This window comes from Rhipicephalus microplus, unplaced genomic scaffold, assembly GCF_043290135.1.
Source record: "Rhipicephalus microplus isolate Deutch F79 unplaced genomic scaffold, USDA_Rmic scaffold_21, whole genome shotgun sequence".
In the NCBI taxonomy this organism is placed as follows: Eukaryota; Metazoa; Arthropoda; class Arachnida; order Ixodida; family Ixodidae; genus Rhipicephalus; species Rhipicephalus microplus.
In genome coordinates, this window is record NW_027464594.1 from 9,224,914 (window position 1) to 9,238,305 (window position 13,392).

The following is a 13,392-nucleotide window of genomic DNA, read 5'->3' on the forward strand; positions in this document are numbered from 1 at the left end:
GCGCGATGCTCCTCAAGAATCGCGGGTTGATTCCTTTCACGCTGCACACACCACTGTCGTTGGCATCTATCATAGCTGCCAATGAAGGCGCTATTTTGGATTCTACTGGTATGCTTCGAAAATATTTGACTCTACTGTCACGTGTTCTACAGCTACTCCGTAAAAATGTGTAAAGTGGCTCTTACGTTTCTGATATCAATCAATCAATCAATCAATCAATGTTTCTTTATTAGCGTCAGAATTGTACAATGTGAGTAAGCATGCAGGAGGAGGTCCCAAGGTAGTAAACCGCAGGCGGGACCTTCTAGAATAATACAATGAAAAAGCTAAAATATGAATAACGAAAGGGCAAGTTACAGACCATTTCGAACTTTTCTTACAAACAAAGCAAGATATCGAATATTGACAAATTCTAGCAGTTATACGTTTAATAGAGACTTTTTTCAATTTTTCTCTTAAAACATGAATGTGCATTAAGTCTTTGACATAATGCGATAAAGGATTCCATAAAGAAATTGATGAAAAAACAATGCTAATTTTTCCATAATTAGTGTGAACTTTAGGCAATAACAGGTTATGGGTGACCGCGAATCTAGTATTATTGGAATGATCCAACAAGGTAATAAGAAATATGTCGATTGTGAGGGTGCGGTGGACAATTTCGAAAAACAAAACACACACATTATAAACGTACATTTGGGAGATGTGTAATACGTCAAGCTGGCGAAAAATTCCACGTGATGGCACTTGATGTGAAGCGAAAGTTGTGAGTCGAATTGCTTGTTTTTGCAATACCTTTAACGGCCAAATGTGCACCGAATATGAATTACCCTACAGGACCTCAAATGAGAAAAAAGTAAAGTTTAAGAAAAAGTACCTTGCCGACAGCAAGATTTCTTGCCCATCTCACTTTCTTTCAAAAACCATACCCCCTACATACCTTGACACTATTTGCAAGTTCTCATTATTATCGTTTCTAATAAAAAAAACGAGCCCTTAAGATTCAGTTTTCTTCCGTAATTTAAAGCGAGCGTCTTTTTCTGGAAGACCAGATGGATTCAGGTGGTATGCGAAGGATAATCGGTCAGCTGCTCGTGATAAGATCACCTGATACGTGATTCTAGCAGACAGACAAAACAGTGTTGAACACTCGCCGCAACGACGGTGGTTGCCGCTTAAGGAAGCTATCGTGTTTAAATGCAGACAGACCCACAAACGAGCGTACGAGGGGGGGGGGGGGGGGGGCAAAGGCTTTTTCGTACGCGGCCGCTCGCTGGCGAAGCGCAGCGGTGGGTAAATAAATACAGGCAAGGTCTGCGCATGCGCGGTCTGCCTCGCGAGCCACGTTATATCCCTAGTGCGTCTAGATTAGCGTTATCTTGCTCCGAAAGGAAGCGCTAGGTGATTTTCAGCGATACGACACAGATGATTGCAACAGCATTCAACTACAGTTATACGACAAAGCTGGCTGAACGGATAGAGGTCTTTAGCATGCTACGCTTCGTAATTCATAGATATGAAAGCTAGTCAATACCTCGCGGTGTACATTCGCTGATGATGGTGATACGTGGGATTCACCGTCCCAATACCACCATATGGTTACGAGAGACGCCGTAGTGGAGAGCTTCGGAAATTTCGACCACCTGGGGTTTTTTAACGTGCACCCAAATCTGATCACATGGGCCTCATCGATTTCACCTCCATCGAAAATGCAGCCGCCTCAGCCGGGATTCGATCCTGCGACCTGCGGATCAGCAGCTGAGTACCTTAGCCTGTAGACCACCACGGTGGGGCGCGGTGTATACTCGCGATTATTCTTATCCTTTTCTGCGAGACTACATTCGTGTGTGGCGGCATGGATATAATGGCATAGCCTACTTTTTTAAACCACTTAGGTCTGTTTTTCGAAGCCATATTTCTTTCTTCAATTAGCTCGCGATCCGTCTTTCTACTAGCTTGGTCATACGAGCAAAATTTGAACTATCACAGAAACCCTCCACAAGTGTGCGTTTACGATATCGCCATTAAAACATTATAGAACATGAAGTAAGATGGCATGTTTGTGAAACCAAATTTCAGGCAAAATACTGCTTCCGTGCGCACTTTAATATGCTTCGCACTACTAATCTAGAGCTATTATTTCGCATGCCACATACCGCAGTTCACATATTTTCGTGCACCAATCAATTGCAGCATTTGCGTGATTGGTGACAAGTATTTTTGCATTTTGAATGCGTGTCATCATTTCTTGCCACACACATTCATTTTGTTTTCCTCAGAGACTATGCTATTCAGCGATAGTCTGTCTCCCTCGCGAACATGGCATGCACGCACGAAGGCTTATTTTCCAACTTACTTCATGCGCACACAGCTTGTCGGAGACACCGACAACCCAGCCACCTTATAAAAGCGCTAAGAGCACCTAGGGCTACCGTTTTCGAGCATCGCAACGCAATGCAAATCTACGTGCACTAGGGCGGCGACGCTTGCTTTCTAGGCAGACCGCGCACGCGCACACTATCGTACTACTTTTATGCAGGCACGCTCCGGCGGGCGAGCGATTTCGTATTCGGTGTTCTGAATCATTCAGAGAGCGTCTGTAGTAGATTGCCTCAAAAGGGACGGCATGCTGCGATAAGACTTTGCTCCAACCCCTCCTCCCGAAAACCAAAAGGCCCTCCGTGTGTTTTCCGCCGACGAGATCGGCGATAGAGGGGTTTTAGGCCAACCTTGCGCGCTTATGAATATATCCAGTGAACTAGACGCGAGAACAAAAACCGATGTAGCTCTGTTGGCACGGTAATAGATGAGTCGTTCGATGGCTTCAGGTGTGGTTTATACCGGCTTACTTTCTTCTTACTTGTATTATTGTTATCACAAATATTCCCCATACTTTCCTTAGTACCATTTGTTACGTCTCATTAATATTGCCTCGTGACTCGTTTTCGTTTGACGCGACGGGAGGGTGCTCGTATCACGTGTGCCTTCCGTATCTGCATGCGTAAAAGGAGGTGCCCAATAGGATTATTCCTGAATGTTAGTATCTCAATTCGTCCTGCTCCTTCGACTTGACGCGTTTATAAAGGCTGTCAGTCAGAACACTACTGAGTATCAAACAGCGTTTGGCGCCGAGCCACGTGTGTTTTTTGTGGCCCCCCGAAGCTGCATTAGTACTTGTCCATGTTACCGTCACCAATTGAGGTCGTGCCGAAACAAAGTCGTTGCCCCAATACATGCCTTCATGTTCCTGTTCATGCGCAACAACATTACGTGACAATATTGCGTCAAAAAATACTCAATGCTTAAAATCCACACCGTTTTCTTATGCCATAATCTCTTATACATATAAACGTGCTCAGAATGATTTGAGCTTGAAATAACACTGCTGAGCATGTTTCAGCCTGAAAGCATGTTCGGCTGTCTAGTGAACTGAGTAGGTTCACCACCCAACAAACAGTCGCCCCACCGACGCTCCTTGCTGCTCCGTTAGACAATCTCGCAATCAGCACTTCTCCGTTCCTCGCCATTCACTTATGATTGGACCCGTGATTTGATCCCACGACCTTCAAATCTTGGCTGCGACGGCTGCGTTTTCGATGGAGGCGAAAATTCTGTAGGCCCATGTGTTGAGATTAGGGTGCACGTTGAAAAACCCCAGGTGGTTGAAATTTCCGGAGCCCTCAAGTACGGAGTCTCTCGAAATGATATGATGCTTTTGGGACGTTAAACCCTACATATATATCAACTATTCACATATGGGTGTTCTTCTTATCAGTAGCTGTTTCTGGCTCGGCGCTTATTACGGGTGAATCTGCGTCGACATCCGCGGCTTCTCGCAGCTTGGAGCGACCGGTGATCCAAAGGCCTAGAGTGAACAGGAAGGACACGACCAGCATGCCACCGATGAGGCGGAACAGACCATTGTAGCTGCCATAGTTGTCCCGGAAGAACCCTGCGTGTGTAAATGGGGTGAGTGTTTGAGCACGAATGCTGCGAAAAATGAAAACATTGAGACTGATCGAAGAGTTGTGGCTTGAAGATGCTCGAAGCATAAACTGCAGGGACTGATATTGGAAGAATGTGCCATGTCCTTGCAGTGGGGAACTCCCACAGCAACTGTATAACAGCGGGCTTTTCACAATAGAACGGCCATGCTTCCCCTCCTTGCATATATCATCTGCACGTGGGTTGCCGCCCGGAGCTTCTGACATTGTAGAAGCGCTTAGAAATTGCCTAGCATAAGAAACACTGGGCAGAGTCTTGCGTGTCTGCTTCACACTAAACAGCGACCAATCGTGGTTTTCACGGCGCACAAAGCACCCAGCAGCTATGATTTTCTGTCTCACTTTGAACACTGTCACTCGGATAAAGAACAATTTTTTCTAATGTGCAGAAAAGCACGCTTCTAGAAGCAGGTGATGAAACATAATTAAGCAGGTGTTTTAGTCTAACAAAAACACAAACCCCGCTTTTAAGGCAGTTGATTTGAAAAATAACTTGAGTTCTTTTCAACAGAAAAGAGCGCTGAAACGGCTGAACAAAAAGAGGACCCAAATCGTGGCACTGACTAACAACTGAGTGTGTTATATTCTTCCAGTCCGCACATATACACTCCACCATCATCGCAATGAAACAGGAGAAAAATGGAGACTCAGCCTGTGCAGAGCGGCAGAGCCAATAAAGTGCCTAACGGGACAGAACTGAAGACTCTTTCGAAAGAAGAAAACTTGAGGGGAGGCTTACACGCGCCTTGCCTCCGTTGTAGATATGACAAGCTTCAGAAATGAAACGCACGTGTTCGTTTTAGTATTTTGACAGGAGAGTGAAGTGGTAGCTTTAAAAGATGAGTGGCAACCCTAGTGGTTACGATGAAAAGAGAATTGGCTAGATCTATAGCTTCCTCATAGATCATGTTTGCATGCTTGAACATAAGAGTTAGCACAGCACTCCGTTTGTTCAATATAGTAACGCCCACACAAAAAAAGAGGAATGTAGTACCCAACAGCATCGCAACATTTTACAAACTTCTATCGATGCTTTTTGCTACATCTTTTTCTATTGATCCATCGATCTACTTGCTGGCACTCGCTATCAAGGTTATCGCTGGTATTGAAAACAACTACCTAACGCCTGCCCTGCCAGCTACTTTCTCAGAACTATGCGATTATGCGCCACATGGTAAACATAAAGGATGACAGCTTAGAATAACAGCTTAGGTTTTTTGTTGGTGTCTCCCTGATTGACCAGCTGCTAAGCATTGTTTTTAGTTGATTCCTTTGCACGCCTTTAGGCATGATCCCAATTATGCAAGAAATTTTAAGAACCACTCCTTTCACATCGTTGATGTTTTCGTTAATGGCCGCGTCTGCTTCCCTTTGTGCACAGCAGTGGGCACTGGGACGCATCCTTCATGTTTATCAGTCAGGAGCAGCTGCAGGCCGGTTTCTCAAAGGACAGCAACCGACCCACTGACCGACCAACCGACCGACCGACCAACCGACCGACCGACCGACCGACCGACCGACCGACCGACCGACCGACCGACCGACCGACCGACCGACCGACCGTCCGACCGACCGACCGACCGACCGACCGACCGACCGACCGACCGACCGACCGACCGACGGACCGACGGACTGACCGACCGACCGACCGACCGACTGACCGACCGACTGACCGACCGACGGACGGACGGACGGCTACGCGGACGGACGAACGGACAGACAGAAAGATACATGGGTAGACGGATGGACAGACAGATCCACGTACGGATGCATGGATGAACGGACAAAGAGACAGACAGCCGAACGTACGGATGGATGGACGGACACACCGACGAAAGCACGGATGAACAGATGAACGGACAGGAAGACAGAAAGACGAACGGACGCACGGACGACAAGTGGACTTACAGACGCACGAACGTACGGACGAATGAACGGACAGACTGACTGACTGATGCACGGATAGACGCACTGATGGACGGAAGCAAGAACGAATGGGCGTGCGCATAGACGCACTGGCGGCCGCTTTGCTCCACTCATCATAATTCACTCCGTGGATATATTGGGAATTTTTCACATGTTCTTCCCTCAATAGGCATAAGAACAGCAAGTCAGTATACGCTTACCTATTAGTAGTGGCCGCAGAAAGCTCCCCGTGGCCGTTGCTGTGGTCATGAAACCATAAGCGATTGGTAGATTCTTGGGTCCTATTTCTGTAGAGAGTATCTGAGGGGCTCCAACCATGATGTAACCACATGGCAGGCCAAATGCCCAGGAGAGCGCCCAGATGCCAAATTTCCCCACAACAAAAGGTGCTGCTTGTTGGAGGATGCATAGTGCCAAGTAGCTGATGGTGAGCAGGCCGCAGTTTGATATCAGGCCATAGTCGCTCAGATAAGGAACAAACAACCGACCTATGGCGTCAGCGACCGCATAGAATGTCAGCGCGTACACACAGTCGGAACGTGCTACGCCTGCGTCTTGCGCAAAGTCTAACGCCACCGTCATGAAGCACTCAACAAAGAATCCTCTTGATATGTAACTCAACGCGTGGAAGTAAAATCGTGGATTCTTGAGCACTTGCAGGACATTCTGAAGAAGTGAGGTCGTCGTGATAGGTGCCTCATCTTTATTCATTGAAGGCGCGTGGCTTTGTAAATTGCTACACACAGTTGAAGCACTGGGTGGGCACGAGTGGCTGGCGCTCGCGACCGTGGTTGACTGTGCCTGCTTCGAATCAGTCCTTATGGATTGCTTTGGAACTTGGTTGGGCGTGTATAGCGATCCAGCGACACTTTCCATGGTTCCTCTTCTTGCGCACAGTTCGTCCAAGTCCGGCGCGACATACGGAGGCAGCGGACACATTTCTTTACAGTTGGCGTACGTCCTTCGCCTGGACAACATGAACGGTTGGCTGCATGGGAAAGTGCTACGCCGGGGCATCTCTGCGCCATTTCTTCTACTTATGACAGTTTCTCTGCTGCTTCTAATGACGCTCGGGGTTGCGTTGATGCTAAATACAGTGACCCTCCTACAATTGTCCTCGCAGGTGACTTGACTGCAGGAAGTGGGCTTTCCCGTTTGTAATGGCACAGGTGGCATCTGTTCTATTCCCAGTTCTGCTTTGTGACCGCCATCGTCAGTTGTATTTGTCGGTGCAGCACAACACGAACTTTGTTCAGTGCCAGTGGTATCTTTAGCAACGATTTTTCTCCCACTGCGTATGGCCTCCCACGGTGGTGGGTGCATTAAAAATGTAAGGGGCACAACGTTTCCCACTGACGCACCAATAATGAGGAAAGCACCTCGAACGCCATACTCCGCGAGCAAGTACTCGTACACTTTGGCGAACACCAGAGCTGCAACGGTTCCTCCAGTTGCGATTAGGCCTAACGCAGCTCCTCGTCGCCTGTCGAAGTATCGGCATACGCATGCTACGCTGCTGTTGATGATTATTCCATGACCGGTGCCTGAAATAGCCAGGGGGAAAAGCACGTGTTACACTTTGTATGTTTATATCAAGAAGAAAACAATATTAACGATTGATTTCATGATAAAGTAGCTGAAAAGTTCAAAGTGATAAGCGAAACAAGCGGTCTGCTAGATTGAAGCTTTTGTCCTGACAGACAGCCGTAACACTTTTCTTGTGTTTGGTCTGTGCGGTAAGCAGTAGGACTGAAATTAAAAAAAACAGGTCATGACCCAGGTACATCGTCCTAATAGTTTTTGAAATACGTGTTTCTTCTGCACCCACGCAGTGCTTCCGGCAACTCTTCTAACACTGTAGGCGTGTGAAGGGTTCCTTTAAAGGAAGGGGGGAAGGGGTGCAAGGGTTCATGCACTGCGATGCAACTACTTTCCTACCCCTAGGAAGCCAACCTATGTTGCAGATACAGCGCCTTCTTCTAATAGATAACTACTGGGGATGCCCCCTTGCCCCGTCTTCCTTGCACGTGCTTGCGGTACTCTTTGTCAGCTCCTATAATTCGCATGTCATATTGTGTATATTTCTGATTATGCTCAATCACATAATTTTTTCATAAAATAGCAAAGTTAACTACAACAGCTAATTAAATACTAAATCAGTACATACCCTTGCCATCTTCACACGTGCGGCAAATAAGCTTTACGGCTGCGCTGTATCAAACGCGTTGTGGATATAAGTCTGCTTTAAAAACTCTGTTCTGAACCATTGAAATAGACAGCACAGTGATATTTACTGTGTCACACTCTATCACCTCCAGGACCGGCAAAATGCTCATAACCCGAAATTGCTTCGAAGAAAATACCAACGCTTTCAGAATGTAGTTATTAACAAAGGCGTTATGGAACAACAAGAAACAAGTATAAAAGACTAAGTGATGCAGTTGACCGCTGATTCATCTACAAGTCACCATAGTATATGATTTATTTACCACGATCGTTACGAAGCCTTCTAATGTATAAGAAATACTGTTTAAGGAACTAACATCACCTTCAAGCACTCGTGAGGAGCGTGACGAAAAAGGAAAACAGGATGACGCTGACGAGCAGGGGCGCAAACTATCACCTAGCTTTATCAAAGGTAAATAAATCTACAGGCTTGAGTATACACAAACTTCTTCGAGCGCGAATCGCTGGCACCCTGCGAGCACGCCACTCAGGAGCCTTGTCCATGCACCCACGCAAAAAAAGGCGCTTTGATTGTACCATAGAGCCAACACCGACTAAATTCCAAGGCCGAAAGGCTGTCGCAGTGACGTCAGAGGCTGGAGGCCCAGTTACCCAACTGAGCATGCTCAGTAAGACTTTTTTTTCCACATCTTTTATTCGGCCCAATCAAGCCGCAGCAGCTGCGAGAGCGGGAGCGTTTGTTCTCCTAAAACGCGAACGAAACACCGGCTTTCCGCAGCGTTCGTGGCGTAACTGGGCCTCCACCCTCTGACGTCACTGCGGCAGCCTTTCGGCCTTGGAATTTAGTCGGTGTTGATAGAGCACCCCCATGCGTACGGCGCCACCAAAAAACACGTGACTATAGTCGCGTGATCGTCTCTTTCTCCTTCCGTACGTGTGACGTCAATCTTTATTTTGCACAAGTAATGCCCTCTAGTCTCGTACCATTTGCACTTTTCAGCGTGCAGTAAAGTACCGCGTTCCATGACTGTTTGAACAATTAACGAGGGGCGGTTCCCCACAATGGGGACGCTCAAGTCACACCATAAGGACCTTCCCCCTAAAATAATTCCTAGTAATCAAGGAGGAGTGGAGCGTCTTGAGACAAATGAAGAAGAATGGGCCCTCAAGAAAAGATGTCATAACACCTCTTCAAAGACAGCGTTCACGTCCACGGTGATACTCCGGCAAAAGAAACAGCAGTCTTCAGCACAATGTGCATAAGTATACTCCGCCGCCACCAGGATAACTAAGGCCACCTCCGCCACTACGACCAGGCGTCGTACGGTGAGAAGTGCAGATAATTTTTGAAACGCAAAGACGGCTATCTCACAATGTTCGGCCTCTGACACTGCTGGCACACCTCTTTATGGACTCACAGCATCAACACTCGACGAAAGCCTTCAGATTGAGGTCAAGCTATATGGCAATATTATTACAGAGAAGGCAACCGTTCGAATCCTAGGAATGCGCTACAGTCAAATCAGCGATCCCTTCACACAGTGGACATGGATAAAGGAACAGCTCCACAAATTGTCCGTATGATAATTAGAATAACGAATCATCGAGCTGGACTGAAACAGCAAGACGCGCCTTGTTTGGTGGAGAGTCTAGTCAGCAGCAGGCCAACCCTACCACAACATGAAAGGAGAGGAGAAAGGAAAAGCGGATAAAATAATAAAAATGACACATAAAGTAGCTATGCGACTATTACAAAGTACTTCTTCTGAGAGGCGGTTAGCGTTTGGGCTCTCCAACACATTTCATGAGTTGGCTGAAGCGCAAGTGACTGCTCAAATTAACTGCCTGCTACAGACGCCACCCGCCAGAGAAATTCTCCACAGTATCGGCATTAGTGAAGAAGTGCAGGTACATGAAAGAGCTAAGGAATTGTCCTGCTTATTCGGAGGATCCTACAAGTTATCCCCTCTACAAAATAATATGTGTCCCGTCTACACGCTGGGAAGACATAAAGCAAGAACAGCTTACATAGATAAAAAGACGAAATATTTAATATGGCGAGATTTACAGACGCTTGACCATATCAGTCAGACGCAGAGAACAGGGTGGTCGTGGTGGCAGACAGAAAAGCAAACATTGCAGTGGTGTCCGTAGCCCAAGCCTATATTACAGAATCAGAGGAGATAGCGCTTGCATTGACAATCAAGAAGTACAGAAAACGAAACGCCCCACTGGCGATATTCGTGGATTCGAAGGCTTCATACAGGAACTACGAAAAAGCTCAAATAAGCGTAAAGACATTCCAAAATCTTACTAATGCTCATCAGGACGGACGGATGAACTAACGGATGGATGGATGGATGGATGGATGGATGGATGGATGGATGGATGGATGGATGGATGGATGGATGGATGGATGGATGGATGGGTGGATGGATGGATGGATGGATGGATGGATGGATGGATGGATGGATGGATGGATGGAAGGACGGACGTACGGATGGATGCACAGATGGGCGGACGGGCGGACGGGCAAACGGACGGACGGACACGCGGATGGATCCTTCGGTTTCCTCCCAAATGTTTCGAATTTACTACAATGAAGCTCTGGGGAGGTGTAAGAAAACACTTCCCACGTGTTAGAGAGGGGAGGCAGATGGGCTCCAAAACTTTAGTGTGCGTGCACCGGTGTGTAGTAGTCATGTTCAGAGAGTGAAATGTGAAAGATTTGAAGCTCAGCTCTCTTCAGCGTATTAATGTATATAGTGCAGCAATGTACAAAACACTTAATTGCACCGAGTTGCACTACCATTAGGTCTTTCACTGTTTTTTTTTTGTAATCATTCAGATGACTGACGTCAGATAAAACGCACCAAGTTCACACCTGTAGATGAACTCGGTTCTTTCAAAATTGTCTTTTTTAATAAACATATTTCACTACAGCCCTCTTTATGAGTAGAACGAGGTGGACCCTATGTAAGGATGCAGTATGAATGCACACGAATAACAGGTAATGACAGTGGGCACGACGTCACGGTGCAGGCCAGAAATCGAGATACTAAACTTTACTTGGAGGGGATCAAGTTGTGTATTATTGCGTGAGTCTTAGCATGCCGTATGTTGTGATAAAATATGAACAACTTAAGCTGTCACGAAGCTTTACTTATAAATTATCGGAAAGGATGAACGGTGTGCGCTTACTATCTTTTTCAACTCTTACACTGCAAACGTTTCGGGTCCACGAGCTTCCATCAATAGCTTGCTTCTTTGTCAAATTTCGCCATCATGAATTTTGATGCTTTATGAATGCAGCATGAAGTTTAGTCATATTATAATAATACTATATGGGTTTTAACATCCCGAAAATACCGTATAAATATGAGAGACGCCGTAGTGAATGGCTCCAGAAGTTTTGACCATCTGTTGTCCTTTATTAGGCCTCAAGCACTTTCGATGTCATTGCCCCGCCACTGTGGTCTAGTGGCTAAGGTACTCAGCTGCTGACCCGCAGGTCGCGGGATCAAATCCTGGCTGTGGCGGCTGCATTTCCGATGAAGGCGGAAATGTTGTAGGCCCGTGTACTCAGATTGTGGTGCACGTTAAAGAACCCCAGGTGGTCGAAATTTCCGGAGCCCTCCACTACGGCGTCTCTCATAATCATATAGTGGTTTTGGGACGTTAAACACCACAAATCAATCAATCAATCAATCAATCAATCACTTTTGATTTCATTGTATATGTGACTGCCGTGGTCGGGATTTAATCCCGTGACCTGTGGGTTTACAGTCGAACACCATATAGCCCCAGAACCCCTTGGTTAGCAAAGGCTGTAGTTGCTATAGTATGAAGAATAATGAACTTAGTTTAGTCATCATAAAAAGCGACCTATTCGAGGCATACTCACCAGCTAAGAACCCAGCAGAGAAGACAAGGAAGGACACTCCTTTGGTAAAGAAGGACACCGACAAACCCGTGGTGAGCAGACTGGCCCCAATGATGGCAGCCCTTCGTGCTCCACAATACTGAATCAGGACACCAGAGAACAGGCCTTTGAGTAAAAAGAAAGTTATATTGACTGATGATGGGTAGTTAATCCAAGCGTATACGCATACATTTTGTCTGCAGAGCATCACAGAGGAAAAATGGGTCAAGGGACAAGGAGGTAAAAACGAGAAGAAAAGGCGGAAGAAATTTGCTTATTTCTGTATTTGTTTTAACAAGGCTACCATTACCTGATATATTGGTGAAATTGTTATTTTTTCATCATATTTATTAGAATGTACCACACCACCTCAATACCAAATATCTTGACTAACCACTACGAAGCTACCTTGTGTATATGTTGCTTCTTATTTATAGTCTTGTTCTAATGGCATTAAACCAGTCCGAACATTCAAACTAAACAACCTCCACCTCATTGCGAACCCTTCGTACTATCACAGTTGAAGGAACTGCCAAGGCATCAGAACTTAAATGAACAGACGTAAGTGGGCACACAGTAACAATAAATGTTCATAAACGGAGGTTTTTCCCGCATAACCCCTAAGCCACTAGGCTAATTACTCCGCCAGTCACAATGCACCATAGTGTGTCAGGGACACTCGTACGTCCCAGGAAATGAATGGCCGCACGCACTAGTTCGTGAGCTAGCAAAGCAACCAGACGATGACCCGACAAAATTACTAACAGACAATAATAACCTGAACAACTTCCTGCAGCACAAGCATCGCGAAACACATTTTGGCTTCTTTGTATCCAGAGCTCAAAGTATGAAATGGCCGGAAATACAGATAGATCCAGACAAGCATCCGCACTTGTGACCATGGCACGCGATGTGGCCGATGGTGTACGCCGCTCAATGTTCATGAAGGGGGGGGGGGGGTACAGGCAGCAGTCGTTTCCACACATTATGTGAGAATGCATGTCTATGCCAAAATTATCAACTCTCCTGCAGTATACACCTCGCCAAGTGCAGTACCGAGAACGGCCTTGGCAGGCCATTCTCGCTTGTGCCGACTTGAAGACCCAGTATCAGGCTCAGCGTACAGCAGCGGCCACCTGGTTTTCTAAACTAGGGACCAGCGGTGATCTTGTTTTTTAAAAGTGATATCTATATAGCGAGCCAATTAGCGCCACCTCCAAAATTTTTTGATGCACCGTTGATGATGAACGTTTTTTTTACGTTCAGCACTGTGCGTGCCTCCTTTTATTACATTTCCGTACGCTGGCGCTGAGCAACATCGACTATCATATTCTTACTACCTGTGTGAGATGA

The 13,392-nt window shown here is 46.3% G+C and overlaps 1 protein-coding gene across 3 annotated transcripts in view; it reads right to left on the reverse strand.

The window, feature by feature from the left end:
- Positions 1–207: 207 nt before the first annotated feature.
- The window catches only part of LOC142785334 (uncharacterized), a 32,610-nt gene continuing 19,425 nt past the window's right edge, over positions 208–13,392 (reverse strand). The window contains exons 3-5 of one of the 3 annotated variants that reach the window (XM_075883810.1): positions 12,022–12,165; positions 6,131–7,474; positions 208–304 (exon numbers count right to left, since the gene is read on the reverse strand). In XM_075883810.1, coding sequence (XP_075739925.1) covers positions 216–304; positions 6,131–7,474; positions 12,022–12,165 — 1,577 coding nt within the window. In that variant the 3' untranslated portion in view covers positions 208–215. Of the gene's footprint in view, positions 3,953–6,130; positions 7,475–12,021; positions 12,166–13,392 lie in introns of all 3 variants that reach the window. The other 2 variants (XM_075883809.1, XM_075883811.1) reach the window with 2 other exon arrangements.